The sequence below is a fragment of the Ambystoma mexicanum genome, chromosome 2p (genome assembly GCF_040938575.1).
Source record: "Ambystoma mexicanum isolate Mex_15411 chromosome 2p, UKY_AmexF1_1, whole genome shotgun sequence".
Classification (NCBI taxonomy): domain Eukaryota; kingdom Metazoa; phylum Chordata; class Amphibia; order Caudata; family Ambystomatidae; genus Ambystoma; species Ambystoma mexicanum.
Window position 1 is genome coordinate 666,258,906 of NC_090923.1, and position 25,182 is coordinate 666,284,087.

Consider the following 25,182-nt stretch of genomic DNA (forward strand, 5'->3'; position numbering starts at 1 on the left):
CAGCCTGGAGGGCATATAAATGGAGCAGGCCTTGGGAACTGGGCCAGCAGGTGGCAATGAGGAGGAGGAGATGATTTTTTCCAGGGCACACCACCCAAAGGAGGCAGGTTGGAAGAGTGAGGCAGAAGGTACACGTGCCCATGAGGCACAGATTCTTCCATGTTCCAGCGTTCTGGCAGATTGTGACAGAGAGGCCGCGGGCACTGGAAGCAGGTGTAATGATGGCCAGGGCTGGGATTGCACTGTGTCAGGCAAGGTGTCGGGCTGCCATCCTGGAGGCCACTTATACAGCAGCGCAAGTGACAGAGACACAGATGCTGGATGACCTACCTGCAAGCCTTCAAAGCAAAAACGGAAGCCGCCCTTTGGGGGTGTGGGGATGGCGTGTTACCCAGCCCTAAGGGACAGGGTGATTGAGATTGGGGAGAAGGACTAGTCTGTTGCCTTTGTACATAGTTATTTTGGTGTAGGTTTCCTTTTTTATTTCTCAATTTCCCTGGATTTTGCAGACTTTCCTTACCAGTTTTTCATGTATATAGTTATTTAGCCGTCGGGTTTTTATTTCTTTTCTTATTTTCCCCTGGACTGCTTTGACCGTCATTCCCCATTTTAATTGTACATATTTATACTCAATACATCTGTCATTTTGTTACATTCCATGCTTCATGCAGTTCGTTTATGTGTTGGCAACTTTGATAGTTCCATTTTCTGCAAGTGCATCTCTCCATTGCAAGTCAGATGTCTTGTGGCGTGCATGCATGTGTGTTGTTGCTGTGATGGTTGTGGCTGGAAGGATGCATATGTGCTGACAAGTGGAGGTGGGTCCATCAGAAGACTAGGTCTGCACTGTATGTTTTCATTTGCCTTTAGCTGTGCAGCATCACTGTGTGTTTGCCATCAGTGTGGTTAGGGTGGAGGGAGGTGGGCTCACTGTGGAAGTGTTCCATAGTCCCCTTAATGGCACTTTTGTTTGGCATTGCTGTGTTAAACACATGTCATGCAGACATGCCCACCAGCATGTGCAGTCACACACTGCCTTCTGTCATGTGTTGCTCCACCTCGGACGCTGGAATGCAGTAGTGAGCCATGTTTGCTCTTTTGGAGTGGCAGTAAAATTCACCCCTCTCTGTGGCTCATGAACTCTCTTACTACCCATAGATGCATGGACCTGTCATGTTATTGTTCCCTGACAGGTAATTTGCCACCCCTTCTACCCAGGTCACTGATGCTCAGGCAGTGACGCGCCTGGTCATTGTTTGTGGATATTTCATATTTATTAGTATGTTTACTTCTGTCATGGGCACACATTCAGTTAGTGTGCTTTGATGCCTTGGCTGTGTGCCATGGCCAACATGCACATGCCACTTGCCACTGCATTCACTTGTCACATGTGTATGAGGTGGGCTGGTTAAGGTTTTGAAGGGTGGGTCAGCAGATGCTCCAGTCCTGGATGGATATCCATTGTTTACTGTTGATTGATTGTGTTTGTGTGGATATATTGGAGGGGGCTGCCTGGGGATAGTGTCCAGACTGGAGGGGGCTGCCTGGGAGGGTGACCAGACTCGAAGGGGCTGCCTGTGGGGGTGTCACAGGTGAGGGGGGTTGGGTGTGGTGTCCAGACTGGAGGGGGCTGCCAGGGGGGGTGTCACAGGTGAGGGGCAGCCTGGGGGGGTGTCCAGAATGGAGGGGGCTGCCTGGGGGTGGGGGGTCACAGGTGAGGAGGTCTGGTGGGTGGTGTCCAGACTGGAGGAGGCTGCCTGGGGGGGTGTCACGGGTGAGGGTGCTGGAAGGTGGTGTCCAGACTGGAGGTATTGGAGGGTGGTGTCCAGACTGGAAGGGCTGCCTGGGGAGGGGGTGTCACAGGTGAGGGAGGGTGGAGGTGGTGTCCAGACTGGAGGGGCTGCCTGGGGTGGTGTCAAAGGTGAGGGGGGCTGAGGTATGGTGTACAGACTGGAGGGGGATGGGTGTGTGTCCAGTCTGCAGGGGGCTGCCTGGGGTGGTGTCATAGGTGAGGGGGGCTGAGGTATGGTGTACAGACTGGAGGGGGATGGGTGTGTGTCCAGTCTGCAGGCGGCTGCCTGGGGGTTTCATTGGTGAGGGGGACTGGGGACTGGTATCCAGGCTGGAGGGGGCTGCCTGGGGGTGTTTCACAGGTGTAGGGGGCTGGTGTCCAGTCTGCAGGGTGCAGCCTGGGCTTGCGAGGGAGGGCCTGCGGTTTTCGCTGGGGTGCAGGCTGAGCTTGCGAGGTGAGGCATGCAATTTTGCTGGGGTACAGTCTGGCATTGCGTGGGAGGGCCTACATTTTCGCTGGGGTGCAGCCTGGGCTTGCGAGGTGAAGCGTGTGATTTCTTTGGGGTGCAGTCTGGCTTTGTGAGGAAGGGCTCACATTTTCGCAGGGGTGCAGACTGAGCTTACGAGGTGAGGTGCGCGATTTTGGTGGGGTGCAGTCTGGCTTTGCGAGGGAGGGCACTCGTTTTCGCAGTGGTGCAGCCTGGGCTTGCAGGGTGAGGCACGTGATTTCGCTGGAGTGCAGTCTGGCTTTGCGAGGGAGGGCCCACGTTTTCGCTAGGGTGCAGCATGGGCTTGCGCGGCAGGGCCCACGTTTTCGCTCGGGTGCAGCTTGGGCTTGATGGGGAAGGCACGCCTTCTCACAGGAGTTCTGGACGCTGGTTCAAGGGTGGACGTGGAGGCTTGCGCCTGGTTTGGCTTTTAGCTTGCTTTTTTGTGTGCATGGGGTGTGTTGTGGGCGTTCCTTGCGCAGCTTGTTTTTACTTGCGCGATGGCTAGTACTGCGTCTTTGAATTCATTAAAACGCAGGGAGCGCAATTTTTTTTCTGCACCACGGCTTGCGCAGGTTCCTTCTCGGTGCGCGCCACTTGCGCCATTTCTGTGCCCAATTCCAAGAAACAGGCCCATTGAGTGGTGAAACCCACAGACTGGCTTAGTTCTGTTGTCATCACTACGAAGCATGTGTGCAAAAACTCAGGCTCATCGTTGATCTGCACTGCCTAAATTATGAAGCCATTAGCAACAAGTTCATGCTCACAAATAGAACCAAACTGGTCCTGTTGCTACAGGGCGCCACTATTTTTCCCCAAGATCGATACCACAAGTACCTTCCACCAGGTAATGATGAATCCAGTTTTCAAACATCTGACTGCATGTGTGACTCAGTTCAGTGTCTACCATTACACAACCAGCTGTCACACTGCGCTGACTTGTAACAGATTTATTGATCAAGCATAAATGTTGCAGGTACTGTATACATGTCCAATGTTCTAAATCACAGAGCCAACATGTGTTTCGACACACCAGGTCTTTCTCTTTGCAATAATGCTGCTTGTATTGTTCCAAAAATAGCTTGAAGGATCCTGTGCACACTAATTGCGGCTCAGAAACCTTGAACGATTCGGTGTAGTGTGCGACAGTAGTACGTTGTCTCCAACTAGTGTCGGAAGACACAAGATATCTGATAACTTGCAAACTAGACTTCCAGGGGTACTGCATATCAGCTGCAAGAGTAGAAACAAAAGAGATGTGAGGGGCATACGGGAGGCCAAGAACCCAACAACACAGGAAAACTTAAGTCATTCATAGGAATGGCTGAATATTAATCCACGTTTGCCCTGAATTTCTCAACAAAGTTGCAATCTTATGTAACTACTGAGGAAAAGGGAACAGCACACATAGACAACAGACATTCAACCAGATAAAAGTTGCCATTTCCATCTCATTGTTACTCAAACCATTAAATATTGGAAGAGAAAGAGGGATACCTATAGATGCTGGCATGTATGGCATTGACGTGCCTTGCTATAAAAAGAAGGTCAAATTAACCCCACTTTATCCACATCAAAAGTACTCCAGTAAATTGAAAGACTTTATTCAATCATTGAACAGGAGATGCTGGCATGCACTTGGTAAGTATATTTATTTTATTTGTTATTTTATCATTTAAACCATGGATTTAGCTCGAAAGCAGCGGAGTGCTGTACAAGGTTTGGGTACTCAGCGCTTGGGCTGGCATCTTTTAGCAGTAGCACAGTACTGTGAGCTGTGTTCTTTGCATCCATTGGGATTCATACATAGTCAGGTGCTGTTGAAAAAGCCACATTTTGCGAGATTAGCGAAATTGTAGAATTGTGGGGTCATCCTAAGTCAATACTGGTATCGAGTTCCAGAGGGTGGGTGTGTGACAAGAGACTGATTGATGCAGGCCGTCTCTTTTCAGACTAGTTGTGATTCGAGCTGGTTGGATGATTCAAAGTGGTTGGCCGATTTGCTACACAAGGAGCATGTGCCACCAGATATGTGTAGTTTAGCTACCAGGTACACTGGTGTGCTGCTTGTGACTGCTTTGTAGATAATACATGCAGTCATGTACAGTATCCTGGCCTGCTGAGGAAGCCAATGTAGTTCGTGTAGGAAGAGGTGATTGGGACAAATTTCTACACACCTGTAATAAGACATGCTGCAGCATGGTGAACTACTTTTAAGGGAGCCAAGTGAGTGGCTGGGAGCCCTGTCAGGTGGGCATTTCCCCCATTAATGTGCGAGATAACAAGGGCCTGGTAAATCACTTTTGATAGGACCTGTGGGGCTTGAGATTAAGACTTTGGGCTGACCACAAACCCCTAGTGAATCTTCATGGCCCGAGAATCAGAGGCATACGAACTCCAGAAAGCCTAGAAAGCCTGGTTTCCAAATGACACGAGCAGAGTGATGTCGACCATATCCCAGAATAGCAGAATTGACAAGCAGACTGTCCCATTCACCTGTAGAGAGGGAAAAGGCAAAGGCATTCCGTATAATAACGGCATAGTAGCATCACACACTGACACAACTGACCTCCAAAGGACACAAAGTTATGACATTAGCCAAACAACAGATAATGGTACTGGTGGCCATTAATGGGAACAAAGCGTGAGAGGAAAATAGAAATATGCCACATGCGTAAGGACAGTGACAAAAGGCTAACTACAAGAACTGCACTGCTACAGTGGGATCCGTAAACTTGGTATTAGCTAGGCATAGAGTGTATCGGTCCAATGGAATACGTGGCCAACCTTTGGGAAGTATGCCATTGTCTCAAGCATACTTGTGATAGGTTAGCATAAAACATTACAAACGATCCATATACCACCTGTGAGGCACTGGGCAACAAATACATAAAGGGCATCCTACAAGTAGCAGTAACACAAAGGTTAGACAAAATGAAGGATGTTTACAATGCCATTACGGCCTACGGAGTTACACAGTGTCACACCCAACAGCATCACATGAGTCTTTGTGTTCTCTCTGATGGCAGAGAGTCTGCAAACACGTGCCCTTCACTGCGATGTGTAACCAAACAATGCAATACTGATCTGATTGGGCCAGATCTAATACAAAGCAAGTGAGAAAGGTCAAAATGAGGAGATGGAATTGATATGAGGGTCACAAAATGCCAAATTGCCCTCTAACTGGCATTTGTCATAAATGTGACAGCACAGAGTGGTTGTGGTATGGCAAAATGCAAGGTAACCAGTTTATTGCAATAGACTGCGGGAAAAGCAAAATAAATTCCAAGCTCTCGCTCCAACATTCTCCAACATTTGAACAGAAAACAGGAGTTTATATAACATTAATTATTAATTGTGATATCACAGTTATGACAACCTATCACTCCTAATCATTGGCTCCTTCTACTAAACTACATATGGAACCTATATGTGCACAACAAGGGATTGGACAATCGTCATCTAAAATACCACCCATTGACATTCCCCCAAAAAATGCTACCTCATCATGTCCGGAAATTAATTGGTAGGCCCTAAATTACTTCTGCAGTGAAGAAAGACATGTGCTTTATTCGGTTCAATGCGGTCACACTATCCATGAACTGGCTGCATGATGAAACATTTTTGTAGGTGAGAGAGACAAGCACATTGGCTTATTTGAATTAAATCAAATAGCCCATGTTTACCCCCCAAGCCATGAGTCGAGGCTCAAGGCCTTGTTCGCAATCCGTGATTGCCATCACTCTCTTGACAGAATTATGAATAATTATTTTGGGACTCATCCTGCTAAGATTTCATCGCAGCATTTTAGTTGTTTTTTCTTTATCCGCTTCTTGCGTCTTCCCTTCACGCCTAGTCGATTGCAGAATACATTAATCTTCCAACTCCTTCTGTTTTCCTGGGATGCCCAGTTCTGTCCCATAAACTTTCTGTGTCTTTGCAACTTGATTTATCTGATAGCTGACCAAACACAATAATATCTTATTCGCCATGTACACTTCCTGCAAAGGCTTGGCCTTGACATTCCTTTGGGTAGCCACCATCTAGCTGGCTACAGCATTTTCCCTGCTTTGTTCAATCATGCTCAACTGGGCTTTTCTTAAAGCAGCAAGCTGAATTCTCTCCTGGTACAATTCTAACATGGCACATTATGTTTCTTCTGCAGGACACATATGCTCTGCATTTATTTGCTGCCTTACGAGAACCTAGTGCATGTCTGGCACATAACATATCTACATATAGGTACGCTGCAACCTCATCCCTACCTATAGAAATACTGCCCTACTAGTGTCGTGAGTCCCTATCTTGGTACACACCTACCTGCCACCTAGTCTATTCTATTTAACAAGACACACTAATTGTGCACGCTAATGCCTCCTCTGTCCCTACTTGTGTAGCAAAACTAATTATTTTTTGTGACAGCTGCATTTCCAGGAGGATTTAAAGTGCAGTTTCAAATGTGTTCTTTTTGATTTTATAATTCTGTGTTTTCTGGAGAAGGCAGGGGGACACCTGCTCTCTAGCCAACAATTGCCCCACTACAGAATCACACAATAATAGGAAGTTGACGACAATCGAGAAAATAAAGTAGAGACTGAGTAAGAATTAAGTTACCACAAAAATACAGAAACCCTCAGTCAAAATACAGAACACTTAAGCAAGTTCGTAAAGTCATGAGATTCAGGGGAGCTGTCCAGATGCCATGCTAACCTGCTCCGTCCTCCAAACCCAGACAACTCTCTGCAGATTCTTTGCCTCATTGATTAGACTGCTTTCAGATGACTCTGCATTCGTGCCTAGTATTCTGAAAAGCAGCCTGCACTGCACAACCCATTCTTTAATGAGCCTTCAGAGCACATGTACTTACCAAAATTGGAGAAGCCTCCCATATGGTGGCACAGCTCTTCAAACTCTTACATATGTGCTGCATTTACAGAAATCTCTTTATTAGGGTGAATATTGAGACCAGTCAAAACAGAAGAGTCCATTATTCACTTAAAAGGTTTTCTTAATAAATCACTATTAGACATGTTTAACATTTAAAATTATGGACATTATGTTGTTCCCATAATGCTCTTTGCTTTTATGCAAATCGCCAGGATTGGGTTCTACAAAGAGCTTGTGTTGCGATTCCTCTACACCAAACGAATCGGAAAAGGAGAGTTTAGCAGAGTGGTTGTAGTGGCAAGCCATGCACTTATTTTTCAATACTGCACATTTTACCCATATAGCAATCAGGCTTCGTCCTAATGGAAGTGAATAATGCAGTGTCTTCTTTAAATCATCCATGCTGCAGCTAGCTCGCCCCGTACATTATCCATGGGGGGCAACACTGACATATTGCGGCAAGACAAGAGAAGGGTACTCGGGAGAAATAGGCGCTACCCACCAACGCTCCATCTCTCATTCTAAGCAGTGACCTCGCTACAATTGAACAAATGAAACATTTCCCATATTCAACAACTTGAGTGTCACAAGCACCATCTATAACAAATCCGCTTTTCCAGAGTTGGGATAATCCTTTTTTTTTCTTTTTTAGTCTTGTTTTTAGACTAAACCAGAACAAAATATAAGTTTAGGTGCACCTTTGACTAAACCAGAACAAAATATAAGTTTAGGTGCACCTTTTGAGGACATGTAAGCTAAGTGCATTGATGAAACTGAAACATGTTACAGATTGTTATGAAGGTTTCAGATTCGTTTCCTCATTAAAGGAGCCTATTGGGGCAGTCTTAGAACTCACTTGATCCAATCAACGTGTGGGATACTCATGAAATGACCCCAAGCCTGCCCCAAAACAATAACACCTGATACTTCCGTTTCTAGGACTGTGAAAATAGGAGGTGGTCAGGTGGGGATATTACCTGGTTGTGTAGGACATTCATTTATTGTCTAATTATCCGTTTTCCATCCTATTTTAAGGAGGATCCATGTGCTAGGCTTTGAGCAGTGCTGCTGGAGATGTTGAGATGTACTTCAGATGAATGCAATGAAAGGTTCAGCCTTAGGATGGAGTCCATAGGAGTCAGGGGCAGGTTATTTACCAAATACAGAGATAAGTTCGAAAAAGCACAGACAGAGTGAGACATGGTGATCAGACTTTGAGACAGCAAGAGCAAGGCGAGTAGGGTGTAGACACCACAGAAGAATAATGGAGCTGGATGAGGCGGGGGGAAGTGGTTGTGGCTCGCAATGGAATCTACTTTGTTCAAGAGAATGATGGAGCAGGACGAGGATGTGGGGGGATTGTGGCTCGCAATGGAATATATTTTGTTCAAGAGAATGATGGAGAAGGACGAGGCAGGGGGGGATGGTTGTGGCTCGCAATGGAATCGACTTTGTTCAAGAGAATAATGGAGCAGGACGAGGCTGGGGGTGGGGAGGGCGTCTTGTGGCTCGCAATGGAATATACTTTGTCCAAGAGAATGATGGAGCAGGACGATCCAGGGTTTTGTGGCTCGCAATGGAATCTACTTTGTGCGTTATGGAAGGGATAACCTATTTTGGGGATCATTCACGGGTGGAGATCTCTAATTGGGGTATTGGGGTTTGTTTAAATAGCAGAGCTTTATGCAGAGAACCCTAATAACGAAAAGCCCAATCTAAGGGTGAAAGAGTGCTAATGTAAGGGGGCTGATGTAAAGGCATGCTGCCCGCTCCAACCTCTAATAATTGTCCTTCCTGCCAGAGAATGAATGGTCTCACAGGGTTATATGGACATAGAAAGCGACTGGGCACTGAGAGCAAGAGACATGGGCACACAGCCAAGAGTGAAATATGGTCACAAGGAGAGGGCGATTGGCCTTCGAGAGATGGGATGGATGCAATACTGGGGCTAAAGAAGAGAGTAGGGAGCAAGGGGGAGAATTCATGCAGCAGATGGAGAGCAACATGAAGACTGGAAAGTGAGGCTCGATGAGAGAATGGGGAGATGAGAAACATTAAGAGATCATGTTGGGATAAGGGATGATGCTATAATTGAGGTGGATGGAACAGAAATCTAGTTATGGATGGGGGCAAAGGAAACAAAGGAGAGCTGGACGCGAAAGGGCAGCCAGAGAATGGGGCCCAATGAGAACAGAACACTACAGGCTGCACTGGGAGATGGTAACGAAGGCAGGAGATTGGTGGGCCTCCGCGAAGATGCCCTCTGACGGATCAGGAATCATTGTGTGCACAGTAGGCTGTCGCATTGCCCGCTATGGGTTTGAAACGTACTCCGAGATACTGCACTGCCCCAGCATATGGTTACTATATGTCTGACAGTTTGGGCTTCGGCCCTCGTGTTAAATTCTGCATTGGACAGTTTGTCGTATGCATGGGTTGTTGAATTGTGCAATGTTTTAAAACTGGGATGTATGTCATGAGATTGAGCCTATAAAACCCAGCACTGTGCGACACACTGCACTGCACAGTTACAAAAGCACGGCCATTTTGTTTACTGTATGGCATGTCATTGAATGGGTTGTTGCATTGTGGATTCACCATGTATACAGCAGCTCTAAACCTGTCAATTGCTATTAGCATCCTTGACTTGATGGAGCCGCTCCTCCACATTCTCCCAGCTGACCGGGCAAAGGCGTTGCTGAGCGTGGTGATCGTGAGTTGGGCTAGCAGTGGCATTATTCAGCCTTGACAGCGCACAGCTCCTGCTGTGGTAATGGGTGGAGGCAGTGATAGGGGCCGACCATGGTGGTAGAGTGGCAGCCTCATGGTCAACATTCTGAGCCCTGGCGCTCATCTTCCTTACAAATGAAACACTGACCAGACCTGACAGAAATTGTGATGAGACGAGAATCCCCGCATCAAACCACCTCTTGAGTAGCTCGTGGTGGTGCAAGCGAACTGCACTGCTCAGGTGAAGGGCCCAGAGCGGTCATTTTCAGGGAAACAATTCTGACTCCATGTACACGGATTGAGTTATGCAGAGCTTTTATAGTGTGCACGTGTTTGGGTCTTTTATTTTTTTACAGCTATCTGCATCAACAGGTTTGCTTAGCTCCCTGCATCGTGGTCTGGATAGTCAGTGTTCCACGTTTGCTCTCATCCTGGAGCTCTGAACATTGCATTATGGGTCCTGGGATGTTAGCCATTCTCAGAATCAGGCTACTGTCTTTAATTTGCTGTATTATTCAAGTCACAGGTTGTACTCGCTTTAACCACCAGATGGCAGCAGCGAGATGCAGAGGCCAATGTCTGTACACTTGTTACTTGTCCTTTTCCTTTCTCATTCCTTTCAATTGACTGCTGGGTTCGTTTGATTGGCCGCTCCGAGCTCTTCACCAGTATTATGGTGTTACTGTCACCCTGGGCTGTTCACTCCACAAATGAGGCAACGTTAAGACCGAAGGTTAATGGTTATTTATTCTGCATACACATTTTAACTCCAAATCACTGCTGTGGAGCCCTCATTGGCCTCCACTCTTCTTCCAACTTCACACTTTCCCTTCCATCAACTTTTCATATGTCGACAGAGCCTTGCAAGGAATGCGGTTTTATGAAGCCCGCCCGGCTGAAGTGTGAGCCATGTCATCGCTGTCAAAAAAACTGTGGATTCTGATGCCTCAAAGGTGATGTAACAAAATGGTGCCTGTAATTGTTCAGAAAGGAATTCGGATGTCTGAGAAGGATGATGCATTGCATCACACTTAAAGAATGAACAGTACAGTTCGTGTCCAAGTTGAGAGAAGTGAGTCTATGCGGGCCGATGTACAGAAAGAGCTGGAGTGAGAAGGAATTATAGAAGAAATGGACACCTCTGAATGAGTCAGTCCAATACTGGTAGTAAGGAAAGGAAATGGAGACATGATTGTGCATAATGATCTGCGAGGCCTGAATAAAAACATGGTGGTTGAAAGATCTCCCCTGCAGAAGATATCTGAAATAATCACAAATAGTGAGGGAGCAAAATTATTTTCATTGATTGATCTTAGATCATTCTACCTCCAGGTTCCTCTACATCAAGATTCCATGGATTTAACTGTCTTCATAACACCAATAGAACTCTTCAGGTGGCTTAATAACAGTAGCAAGCATATTCTAGTGGATTATGCACAGGCTGTTGAGTATGATGCAAGAGTGAAGGCATACCAAGATGACATACTAGCGTGGGGTCATAACAAGCAGGAGCATGCTCTTTGCTTGATGACAGTGCTAAGAGCATTGGGAGAAGCTGGTCTATCTGTCACTCTAGAAAAAGGTACATTTCACCAGAAAAAGGGAACATATTGGGACATAAGGAGTCAGGTGAAGATGTCTTACCAAATGTAAGATAACACGTACGCCATTGAGGAGATGTCCACACCAAGCAGCAAGAAAGAAGTATTATCATTGTTAGGGCTTATGGAGTTGTATTTCATATTTGGGAGGAATATGGCTAACAAAATTCATAAGATGAAACTCACAAGAAAGTCTTTGCATTGACTTGTGAATGTGAAGTTATATTTTCGCCCCTCCTCCCCACCTTGTCTTGATGTGCAACCACTTGATGTAACCCTCAGCGCTTTCCCCAGCTGTTTTTGGACATACAACCTGCCCTTCCTCTCCAAAAATATCTTTGTATATTTTCCGTTTTACAACTTGTATTTTATTTTCATGGAGGGAGAAAAAAGAAACAGAAAGCTGCACAACCAATATGTGTTCAAGGGAGGAAAGCAGGACATTGGTTATATGTTATGGGAGCAACTTAGAGAAACAAACTCGTGCACTCCAATTCCACCAATCAGGAAAGAATAGTGCAATAGGGGATGAGCTGGAAACAAGGAGTATATGAGCATGTTAATAATTGATAATCTTTCACCATCATAGCAGATTAATACAAAGAAAGCTGTTTTGATTGGATTACGGTATTTGTTACGTGCTGGTCGAGAGACAGAGCAAACTTAACTGCCTCTAGACCGAAGTGAAATTCAAAGGCAAGAGACTCAGAGGTTCTTATCCACCAGAGACTTACTGTAAAGGAAGGGTCTTGGCAGCCTTTCTAAAATCATATACACTAGGAAGGAGGACATAAAGAGGGGAGTGGAGGGCATTGCAAAATCTCACAGTTTGGCCCGAAAAAGTTGCAAAAGAGTGCTAGGTGGACTCCATTAACATCCTGAAGTACTGCAACTATCACCATCTACGAGAGAGAGAGAGAGGGAGAGAGCAGAGAGACTGACAACGAGAAAGATAAAGAGAGGAAGAGAGAGAGTACATAGGAGAGTGATGAAGAGAGCCCGAGTAAGAGAGCGAAATAGGTAAAGAGAGTAAGTGAGAGACACAGAGGGAGAGAGAGAGAGACAGAGAGAGGACAGGTATGGCTTCTACATGAAAGTTGGAAACAGGGACTATATAACCCTGCAAATGCTTCCCTGAGACCTGTGTGATCTGTAAATTAAAGGCTTACTACATGTTCCGTGTTCTTAAAGATAAACTTATTTTGTCTAGTTAAGGATTGAAGAATTGCTACTGTGAACAGTGGCCCTAAATAAGAATGAATAGGAATAACAAATAATCAGTATTTCTTGAACTCTATGCAATAATTGCTAGACTCATTAAATAAATAAACAAACAAACAAACAAAGGTTTATTTCAGGCTCGCTTTGGGAAGTGAGTCTCTGATTGAGTCTAATCTTGAAAACCTCAAATTCACATTGCAGACAAAAACGTCAAAAAAGCATTTAGAGTACAATAAGCATCCATTTCAGACTATGGGGGTCATTACGACCCTGGAGGTAGCCATGCCACTATTTGCGGCATGGCTACCCCCATTCTGGGTACCGGGTACGGGGTTCCTGGAATGGGGAAATACCGGGCCATTCCGACCTTGGAGGGCCCAGTATTTCCCCATTGCAGGAACCCATCCCCATTCCCATTCGAGCCCCCATAGGGCTCAAAGGGAATAGGGAGCATGCTAACAACGGGCCCGTTAATGACGGGCCTGTTGTTAGCATGCTGGACCGCTTGCGGGACCCGCTAAGGACGTCTGGTAAAACCAGGCGTCTGTAGCGGGTCACACGAGGAGACCTCGTAATGAGGCGGTAGGGGGTTAATGGGGCCGGCAGCTCTACTCGTAATGACCAGGGTCATAATGACCACCTATGTATTTTGCTTTTCGCAAGTTGCAGTTATAGATCATTTTGTTCTGCTGTTGTCTCTGTTACGATCATCACAAGGTATTCCATTTCGATGCCCTCGGTCACTTCACAAAATCCTTGTGCCTAAAAGCTTCTGTACAGTGTAGCAATGTTTGACCATAGCACATAAAGTGGCCGCTGATTTCATTGTGCCACAATTAATGCTTTGTTGCAATGTGTCTATCTTTCCCATCTCCCTGGCATGCTGTTCAGGATGTTTGTTTGCATGCATGAGTGCCCGGAGCATGGTATGCTGTGTGAGTGCGCTGCTTTCCCTATGCTACTCTAATTTCTTTAATATACAGTTATGAATATGAACCCTCCCAATGGTATGTATTTTGCCATTCTCTGAAACCTGAAAAGTAGATCCACACAGGCTTGATATGTGGCCAACCTTGCACCAGACCCGCAGATGAACTGGGCTGCTGTTGAATCTCAGTTACCAGTTTAATGGTATCCACTACAGAGTGTAATTTGCTTTCTGACTTTGAGAACATTCAAGCATGTAATTTCTCATATTACTATAGCTGGTAAGATAGCTCATTGGGTTAAGCGCTCACTGCTACGATGTATGTATTCTCTTCAGGTTGCAGGTTTATATCCCGGCCGGTCCACCTCAGCATTTCATCCTTCTGAAGTTGATAAATGAGTACCAACACAGGTGGGTGATATTGCATGTTTATTTTTTCTATATAAAGTGCTTAAGTGCTATATAATAACACATCATTATCATCTGGCCTTGGACGTCTGCTTGCATTCACAGTAATTTGATGGTATAAGCCTATACACACTAATATTAATGATACATATGGTGATCCATTCTTGTATGAAATGTATGTGACATTACAGTGATATTGTAACCATATTTTGCGTAGTGTACTGCTATGTGATGTCACTTCCGTTTTGTCAAGGGGTGAAAGGCCATGTTCCATCGCTTCCTGTGATGTCACTTCAGGGTGGGGTCAAATGACATTACTTATTGTGATGTCATTAGAGGTCAAGGGTCGTGTGATGTCACTTCCGCTACCCCAGGCATTTTGATGAAATGACATCACTGAAAATGCCCAGGGATAATGTCCCAGAGACGATTTCCCAACAAATGACTCATAAGCACTCATTGTGATCGGATATGCTTTTCCAAAGCTCTTGGAGGGCCCTCTGGTTAAAGCACATCCATAAGGCAGAGTGAAACATAAGACTGCTCTGATTCAGAAGCCCCTGCATCCAAAGGAAGGAGAAAACAGGATTTTTTTCCACACCTGTGTTTTCAAATCCTGAGGAGCACGATTTCCCAGACCCAAAGGTTCATGCCTGCTAGAAACCCTACCACTCTGGGAAATGAGAGTTTCAAGGCAGCATTTTTCTGCTCCTGGCATTCCCCGAAACTTGCTGCCCAATGCACCGAAGCTATCTATTTTGAAAAGGAGAAAAAGAGTGAGAGGGACAGTTGAAAAAATGCGAGCGGTCTCAGAAGCTGGTAGGTGGAGGGTTCACTGAACACTAACATCTGAGCTTCAACCTCCATCTTTCTACTCACCCTACTCTATTCCGGAAGTATAGGCAGTAGCCCCTAACAACAAACACCCTCTTCTTAACATGTCCACCACACACTCACCAATATGTCAACCATGACCGTTGATTAAACCTAAGCAGAGCCTGGAAGCCATCAAGGATGAAGCAGCACAACCACTATAAGAGCTCAACCTGCTACAAACATCACCACACATTTCCTAATATGTAAGCGCGGACCCGCACTAGGCACACAGGCTAAAATCTGTCTCGCACCACCATTTTATCAACATCGACATGCTCTCCTCGCACTACCCCACTTTCAACACCTTTCTCCAATGCATCAACTACTCCTCTCCTAACCCCGGCACTGTCCTTTTGGCTAACATACTGGTGTACCTCCCACACCCCAGGCGCAGCAAAAACACCGGTGGACAGGCAACAGGGTCTTTCCACCTCCACTCATCAACCTCACATGTCTAAGGTTCTTCCTCTTCCACTAGCCAACTAAAACTGCCCAACTGCCTTTTCATACATAGCCTTGCACAGCAAGGCCAACATTATTGGCAGCAACCACTTGCAAAACCACTCATCCCTTCTACCACTCCATCCTCCTCTCGTTAGGAATGCAAACACACTAAAAGGCCATGCAATCGGCTGAGGCTGCTCTATGTAAATCCAAATAAAATAAACTATTTACCAGGCAATAGAAAACTATCCTAGAAGCTGCTTTCTCCATTTAAAACCAATAGCATGATGTTGGGGCGTTACATCGTAAAAAAAAATGTATACGCCCCACACTCAAAGTCTACAGGGAGGAGCTTCCCCCAGCAGGTTGATCTATTCTGGATGAGCGGAGAATACACAGAACTCTTTACACTCAAGCTATGACAGGACGCGGTGGCTTTATTCTCGCACTGAAACCCCTGCTTGTGCTGGGGCTCCCTGCTCCCCCCTTTGGACATGGTCTGGCATGGCCATTATTTCCCATTGGGCACTATAGCAACCGGTGCACAGGGGACGCCTAGCACCCCAGGTGCTGCTGAGGCTTAGTTTGAAACATATACATTTTTATTGTCTCTGGAGAGGAAACGTCACAGAGCCGGAAGTTGTGGCTGAAGGACAGGACCAAACACTGTGGAGGGCCCACGGTTGGTGGAATTGCTGGCTGAGTAGAAGGGCCCATGGGTTCGGGTTTGGGGGGCCTTCTTTGCCTGACTGTTGATTTTTAAATAAGAGTCGGCAACATGAACATATCAATCGTGTTGACCTTTGTGATTAGTGACAGAGGCTCGCCCTTGGCATCCATCATGGGCGCAATCACCAACACTGGCGGGAAAGTTAGCTCCTATTGTAAAGATGGCAATTCTGGGTAAGCAGGAAGTTACTGTGCAGCTGCTGCAGTAGCAACATTACCCAGCAGCGACTGGATGCTAAAACCTAAAACGCAGCCCAGCCTACTGGCAGTGACACCTTTTTTGAACTTGTTGAGCGCACGTACGGCCAAAGGCATCATGGCGCTGGTAGCATGAGGGAGGTTTCAGTGACTGTGCACGTTTAAAATAATATTGTTTTCAGTCGCCGCGAAAAGCAAGATGGTCGGCAATCCTCCGCAAAGCAGGAGGAAGATCGTTCCAGGCTTTGGCTGCCACAACAGAAAAAGCACGCCCACCTGAACGGGCCAGCCTAAACCGAGGGACGACTACCAGAAGAGCTGACTGGGAGTGGAGAGAGCGAGTAGGCACATAATGCACACATTTTGCTTGCAAATACTCTGCTCCAATACCATTAGAAGCCCGATGTACAATACACATTGACTTAAACATGATCCGAGCTGCAACGGGCAGCCAATGCAGTTGCCTCAGCAGCGGAGACATATGTGCTCCGAACGGGGGGTGAAGGATAGATCTGGCCGCTGCATTCTGGAGTAGTTGTAACTGCTTGATCAAGTAGTGAGGCTGCGCCAAGTAGAGTGAATTACAATAGTCCAGCATACTCAGTACCAGAGCAGCGACCACCGGGGGTTGGCATGCTGTGGGAATGAAAGGAAGAACCTTCCGCAGGACCCAAAGCTCAAAATGGCCAGTTTTACAGATTGCTGCCACCTGCTCCTCCATGGCCAGGGAGGCAGTGATTTTAACCCCCAAGTTCCTGACCGACATGACAGGTGTGGGGAGAGGGCCAAGAGAAGAGGGACAGAAATCTCAGGTCCAGAACAAGTGGGGAGAGGTGGTACCTACGAACAGGACCTCGGTTTTGCTAGCATTAAGCTATAGCCAACTGGATGTCATCCATACCCCTAACTCCTCAAGACATTTCCTCAGCCGAGCAGCTGTTTCAGATTGATTAAGGTCCAATCGGACCAGAATCTGGGTGTCATCCGCATAAGAATAATATCAGAACCCATGTGACTGACCCCACCTACAAGTGAGACAGGAGCATAGCGAAAGGGAGGAAGAGAGACCGGCTGAGAATGGTCTGCCGAAAACCAATCAAGAACTGGGCCAGACAGGCCGGCAGTGGACAACCGGGAGACTAGGGTGGAGTGATCGACCGTGTCGAAAGCCGCCGACAGATCTTATAGCAGGATGGCTCCGACACCACCCTAATCCACCAGGCGCACCAAATCGTCAAGCACTGAGTTCAGAACAGATTCAGTGCCTATCCCTGGCCGAAAGCCAGATTGAAACACAAAGTATCGAGAGGACTCTAGAAAGTTGAACAAAAGGGGGGAGACCAGGGATTCCAACATTTTCATCATGAACTGCAAGAGCGAGATGGGCCAGTAATTGCCCAGCACTTCAGCATCCAGAGACGGCTTTTTAAGCAAAGGAATGACCAGGGCATGCTTGAGTGAGGGTGGGATCACACCCGTAGGAAATGAAAGGTTAACAGCCGAGGTAATATGAGCCATCATATCGTCCGACGCTTCCTTTAGGAGGGCCAGCGGTATAGCATCTGCAGGGGAGGCTGATTTTAGGCGATGAATAGCTAGCAATATATCAGAATTAGAAAAGAAGGGGAACGTGGACCACAACCCCATAGCCGGGGGGGCTTAACACACGCCCTATCAATACTAGACGATTCCGCCTCATCTTTTATAGTATCTCTAATGGTGGATATTTTAGCCACAAAGAATGATGAGAGGGAGTCACACAGATCTTGCGAAGGTGGCACCAGGGCACGACCTGTCTCAGGATTAGAGAGTGACTGGACCAGGTCAAATAGGGCTTTTGGGTTTGTTCAAGGCCCCCTCTACCTTGTGGCTAAAGTAAATCTTCTTGGCATTAATAACTGCTTTATCATAGGCAATAAGAACACTGCGAAAGATGGTTTTAGCTTTGCATGAGTAGTTGGTAAGCCACTTTCTCTCGGCTTGCCTACACCGTAGTTTACTTGCTCTGAGTTCCTTAGAGAACCAAGGTTCAAGGGGCGACTTCTTTGTTTACATAATTTAACAGGGGCAAGTAAATCAGCCACTGCTATAAAAGCGGCCTCCAGTGTGGCCAGGGAGCAATTCTCCACCCGACCACAATGTGTTTGGAGGAGGTAACCAACTCGGAGTTAGAAACCCTGGACCAGCTATGTTTACAAATATCAGGCTTAGTAAAAGAGGGGGATGGGACCTTATGAGAAATAGAGAAGGGCACCAAGAAGTAATCTGACCATGTCACTGGGTGGGGGGTGTCTCAGGGGGAAAAAATAAGGTCCAAAATATTGCCCTGTTTGTGAGTAGGTTCATTTACCCCCTGAGGGAGTCCTAAATCCATCATAAGAGCTATACAATTAGCAACTTGTCCTGCAGTAGCAAGGTTTGTAGGCAGATTGAAATCACTGATAACAGCCAGATCGAGTATTTAATTTGTAGCTCCAGTACCAAAGCAGGGAACTCAGCACAAAATACGCTGTCTGCCCCTGGAGCCGAAATACCAGCAAGACAGAAAAAGTATCATTAGGCGAAGTAAAAATGCAGATCAAAACAATTGCTGGAGATTCATCCAAGGTCACATCAGGGACAACAGCAACTGGGAAGATAGCTCCAAATATCCAAAAGAAATTACATTCTAAAGACTATATGTAAGCTATAAGATAGGTAATGTAGCCGCTGTTTTCTGACTCTGGTCAGGGGGAACGGTGTACACCTCCCACTGCCAAGGCCAGGAACAGTCCCCATGGGAACCAAACACCCCCACCACCAAGACTAGCTGGAAAGTAAGGGGCACACTGCAACCTGCAAATCAAATTGTTCTTACTTGTCGCCACGCCAAGAGACACAGACACCAAGGTGAATATTTTAGGGATCCCAATGGCGGTCCCTCTTTATGTATAACCCACAAAACACAATATCTTCATAAACTTTCCCTCTTATCAATAAACCCGCCTTGCTGTTCCCTGGCATGAATTGTTCTGAGGGATCTGACATAAAAGCCCACCCTCCCTTAGAGGGGTCACAGGAAGACCCTGTCGGAACAGACCCCTAACCTCTACCTGGCAAAACACACTGTAGATCGGGGCAAGTAGATATCATATGATATGATAGGTTATTTATAACGTGCTTAATACCCAGAGGTTTCCAAGTGCACGCCCAGGGATCGAACCTGTGTTGTTCCGTGTCGTCTTGCTTCCAAGGTGAGCACGTTACCCCTAAGCTATCCTCCCATTGAGGGATCCCACCTGCTAGGTTGGCCTCTGGCAGGACACTGCTTCTCTTACCTGCCTCACGTCAGGGTACCATTAACACAACTTTTGGACTTCTACACCTCATACCTACCCAAGACTGTATACATCTCAAACTTAGTCGCATGCACTCAATATTAATAACTTTGAACAACTAAACCTATAACCCAAACAAGTATAAATATACTTTTAACTATACCTCTAACAATGGAACACATACATATATATACACATTTCAAATAATAAAGCACAACTATTCAAATTATCTTATATGCAGTGGCTGCTGCAGTTAGCTACCCCTTCTCAATACCTGGTTTCTGGTGCTGTCCTTGGTGGTTGGGGAGCCTGCCCCCTGATGAAAGAAAGGGGCTGTTCCCCCCGGTCTGTGGACTTTTGTTAGATATGCCCCTCCACCACAAGGGGCATAACGTAACCAACCTCAGCCCCACACTCCATATATGTCCTTTCGCGCGATCTGCAGTATTTTCTTACCTTCCTGGCAGCCCTATGCCCTGAGAGGCTGCTCATTCTCACTGCTTCAGCCCCGCAGCCCTGTTGATGTGTTTTGGTGGCCCCCATACCCTGGGGGTTGCTGTCCATCACTGACTCGCCCCGGAGCGTATACATTCTTTCGGTGGCATCGCTGTTGCCATGTAGGCATTCATTGCCATGTCTTGGTGCTCTCCCAAAGCGGGCCCGATGCCTCTCTTCATGGTGCTTGTGTGGCGCAAGCAGGCAGGCCCGCCTGTTCTCCAGGAGCTCTGGCCAGCATGCTGGGGCTCCCGCCACTGTCTCCGGGGCCGGCACAGACTGTTCAGCACAGGCTTTATCTTCCTTTGGGAAGCAAGGGCGCGGTTGCCTGGGACTTGCTCTTTGGTTGCCTTCTCCTGATGTTCACCTGGCATATGCACCTGGGAGGACTTTTTCGTCATGGCTCACCATGACAGGCCCGGTACAGACCACCCTACACACCGGGCAAGGACTGGGTGGCTCTTCCGTCAGCCGGACTGCTGTGCGCAGGCAGTCCAGGTCCTGGATATTGCCCAGGCCGGTCTGAGTCACACCCACACCCGTGGCCTGGTTTTAGAAAGTTTTCCAACCCTGGGGGGCCACTCAAGGCCACCGCCCCCAGGGAGCCACCACTTTCCGCTGCTATCCTTTTATTTTACAGTGGTTCTCCTTTCTTTTTTCAACACCTTCTTTTAGAAAGCTCAATCCCCCCTCCCCAGCTCATTCCTAGACTGGGGAGTTCTGTTCTGTGTTCCTTTCTTCTTTCATTCCATCAAGCCCCTTGGTGGGCTGGCCGATTCAGTCAGGAAAGACAATAAACCACAAACACTATGCATATAAACACTAAATTAAGTCTTTGATTTCCTACACCCTTGTGTCTGTGTCTTTATTTAAAATTTTCCCTAAGGGGACAAGAATTTAGTCCTGCCTTGCCGGGCCCAATTTGGGACACGGGCTAAGGTAAGTTACCCTCCTATATGTATTTTGAGCTAAGTTCCATTTTGCCGAGTATAGCCAAAACATGAAAGAAGAAGAAACAGGTGCAGCCTAAGTTATTTCTAAAGATAAAATCTATACTAAGAAAACCTGGTCACAGGTGTATGGTGCCTTAGTATGCCTTGATTCATAAACCCCCAGATGGAGTGATTAAGAAGTGGCATGCAGGGCACTACACACAAACGGGACAATTCCTGGAAACGGGCAAACTAAAGCCTAAGCACAGGAAAGTATAACAAACAGCACTTCGATAGCCTATGGCAATTAAACTTGATGTACGTTTTGGCAGGTCAGCAAGAACATGTTCACATGCTCTCCTAAACAGCCCCCTTTTGTTCACATATGTATGACATTTGTGGACTATGGTGTGAATTTCCTCAAAAATATTTTTAAATGACTGGAAAAGGAGATCGTTTTCTGAGCAGCTCATGGTTTAGGCCGGACTAAAAACTGAAAAGGCTTTCTTAGGGGCAATGTTGTGCACTGCAAGTCTGCTGATCGGATATGCAGAAGCTGGCATGTTGCTCAACCACCACGACATAATGATTGCCAGCACTTCATAAGGGTGACTGCTACCTTCGAGGACCTGCTGTCCAACACCCACGGCTTGGACAATGTAGTCAGCAGCATGGGGCAGAGCAAAGGAGGCGCTCAGTATAGAAGGAAATGGTGATTAATTTAAGGAGAAACAAATGTGAGTCCATCAGGGGTGGACCGGCCTATAGGGAACTCTGGAGATTTTGCACCCTCGGCCTCTGGTGTGTGGTATTTCAGAATGTGCTGAAAATGTGTGATAGGGGCCACTTTGAAAATTATTTCCAGGTCCTCTCTTGGTTCTCAGTCCACCCCTGGAGTCCATCAATTACTCTACAAGTAAAATAGGGTGGAGAGATTTGGATGGAGTAGCTTATAAAGAGGGGCACACAGCTTTATGAGAGTGCGTGGGGATCAAACGGTATCAGGTCATAAAATTGCAGCAAAAATGTCGCTGGTAAAAGAAATCGCTGCAAAAAATGCTGTGGTTAGACCCGGTAAAGGTGTACCCCATTATACCATTTAAGTGGAGCGGGGGTTGTGGGGGTGTCCCCCGCTTCCCTTAAATGGTATAATGGGTCCTGGGGTTGCGGGGGCGTCCCCCGCATCCTTTACATGATTGTGGCGGCAAAACCACAGCCTTTTTGCAGCAATATTTTGTATTCACGGCCATTTTTGCTGTGATTTTAAGACATAGAACCGATCAAACGTAGGCCTCTGAATGTTAACATACTATACAACATTGGAATTGGATTTAGGTTCCACTTTATACCCTCCCAGGCACAGGGTAAATACTTAAACAGAGGCGGACACTGACAAGACAAGTAGGGCTAGCTATGAGGTGTGCAAGTGGCATTGAAATCAAAAGCTACCTTCGCGTACTGGGGTTTCACAGGCATTTGATATTAAGTATAGCATATATTAAATGCCATATTTATTTTCTGTTGCGTGCTGCATACAAGGAATGATACGCCACTGACTTATTTTCCTGGCTCTACAGTAATGAGCCTTTGTCCCATTAATCTGGGCAATCCCTTCCCTTTGCGAGTGGCATTCATCTAAGGAATAAGACACAAGCGCCTTAGTGGACAGGCTGTGACTGCCGAGCGCTACGCTAGGGTAGAGGCCTTCTTCTCAAAAACATGTGTAACCCCGGGTTTCCACACCCCAGTCCGTGCAAGGCCGTACATTTTCCTTCCCCAGAGCAGAGACAATTTGTATGGACACCCCTACCCACCAGTCCACCTAGATAGGGAGGGGTACTGCACCAACCAAATAAAATAACAGCAGATAAGCTACACCCTGAGTTCTTAAATTAGCAATGGACACAGACACTAAGAGTGTATTTTACAGAGTTCCCAACTGGGACACTCGTATACCTATACTTTTAACTTTTTACCCTGGGATACCCCCGGCGTGACTCCAACTAAATGGTGACCTACTATGTCATCTCACCCTTACTTGGAGGGGTTGTGGGGACCATTTGTGTGAGCCTGACCCAACAGACCCCTTAACTAAACTCAGGTATCACTCACTTGGAGTGTGAGGCCAGAAGATGGCCTCTGTGGGTGGTCCCATCTCACCATCACGCTGCCTCACACCAGACCAGGGTATATCACCTCTACCCCCTTGTGGTTTGCTTCAGGGTGGCTCCCTTGGCTTGGGGGGATATCCGTGATCACCATCATGCCTGCAGCACTTTATAATCTTATGGGTGGGTCCCGTTGGTTCTTTAAAATGGCTTCTTTAAAATGTTTGCAGCAGCCACGTTAGTGTGGGGGCCGCCCCTATCACCACACGGCCTGTGCTACCTTCCTTTCTTCAGGTGGCGTCCCCTGTGCCCTGGGGATGGCACTGCATTCTCTGCCGCACCCACTGCCATTTTCACTTAGGCGTTGTCCCCTTGGCAACAGGGGATGCCACCACTGATCACTGCCACACGCCACGGCCTGTTCTCGACCCCCCCCCCTCTACAATGAGTCATGAAACACAGGGGGTAGTCCTCCAATCTTCACTTGGGCTCCCCAAGGGAGAAGTCTCGGACTTTCTCCCTCCTCTTCACCCGGGCTGGTCGGTGAGGACTTCCCCACTGTTCACCTTCCAGACTACACATGACGTACGTGGCCCAGGAGAACTTTTATGAAGGGCCTGCCTGGCTGGTCATGAGGCGGGCCGACATGGGCACGGCCGGGAAGCCTGGTCTGGGTGCCCCACACGTGGACCAGGCGAGGCTTTTCTTTTAGACTAGGGCTAAACCCTACATGCTGCCTGCGTCTTGATAATGATGGGCCCGTCTGGTCTAAAGCCACTGGTCGACACCCGCCACTGCCCTGGGATGAGCAGCTCTGCCCCATGGTGTAGTCTGTGGGGGGCTCCCCCATGCGCCGCCCAGTGCCATTTATAGATGATAGGCCCTGGGTGCCGTAAGCTGCCCCCCCAGTAAGTCTTTTTCTTTTCCCTCTCTCTCTTTTGCTTCCCTTCCAATTGTACTACTTAACTGTTTTTTTTTTTAAATCGTACTGGATCCTTTTTTCCCCTGCCCAGCCCATTCCTTGGCAGGGGAGTTCTGTTCCATTGTTCCTTTTCTTTTTTCTTCTCTTAAAATTCCACACAAAAACACATGCACGCAGCACACACAAAAAGAAAGCACATTACACATACAATAAAATGATTTTATTACCCTGGTGTCTGTGTTTTTATTTCCTTTAAGGGACAAGCAAGTATCCCCTATTAGCCGGGCCCGGTGAGACCACAAGCTACATTGGCACATAAGGACTAAAAAATGGAAAAATAAAAAAAAATGTTTTAAATATCAGAACAGGTATATTTGTAAAGCCCAAATTCACCAGATGGGGAATTATGATTTGTTTTTGTTTGTTAACTGATTTATCAAGGGATAGTGACCAGTCGGTTATCTCAGCGCTATGAACCAATGCCGCGGGGCGGTAAGGGAGATCATAAGAAGATCTTTCATTTCCATTGAAAGTATAGCAAGGTGCTAGTGTTACGAATCTCAAAGAGTAAGGAGTTGCAGAGAGTGGCGGCCAGTACTTGAAAAGAGCAGTTTACGGTCTCTTAAGTCTAAAACGGGGCTTAAAGTTTGTTTGCTGATCTCCGAGTCCGAGATGGCTCATGCCAGGCGACCGTCTCCTTCAAATAAGATTAAGAATGTTATGCATTTAGGTCCGCCTTGAATTTGACCCTTGCTGATCTTGGAAGCCAGTGCAGTTCCCTCAGAACAGGCACAATATTCTCCTGTCCGGAGGTTTGTTGTTATCCAACTCAATGGTACTCATTTTATCGACTGTAGAAATATAAAGGGCTTAGTGAACTTGCCTGGATTGCAACCAGTGACCCTGAGTTCCAACGTGGTGCAAGCGGATTATATTTTGCTGCTGAAGCACTTTCTGTGTTGGGAGAAATAGAATTTGGACATGGGATCAACTGCCTTGCATCAGCTGAACGGCAGCCCATCACACAACAATGAGATCAGGTAGATGGTACTGTGAGCAGCCCATCACACAACAATGAGATCAGGTAGATGGTACTGTGTCTAGCCC

The 25,182-nt window shown here is 46.8% G+C and overlaps 1 protein-coding gene across 4 annotated transcripts in view; it reads right to left on the minus strand.

Moving 5' to 3' along the window:
* Positions 1-25,182, minus strand: part of LOC138566675 (neuroglobin-like) — a 370,623-nt gene that overhangs the window by 47,145 nt on the left and 298,296 nt on the right. Inside the window, exon 5 of one of the 4 annotated variants that reach the window (XM_069644244.1) lies at positions 4,014-4,775. The exons of the other annotated variants lie outside the window; for them this stretch is intronic. Within the exon in view, the coding sequence (XP_069500345.1) occupies positions 4,686-4,775 (90 nt within the window). The 3' untranslated portion in view covers positions 4,014-4,685. Of the gene's footprint in view, positions 1-4,013; positions 4,776-25,182 lie in introns of those variants that run through there. 4 annotated transcript variants of the gene reach the window in all.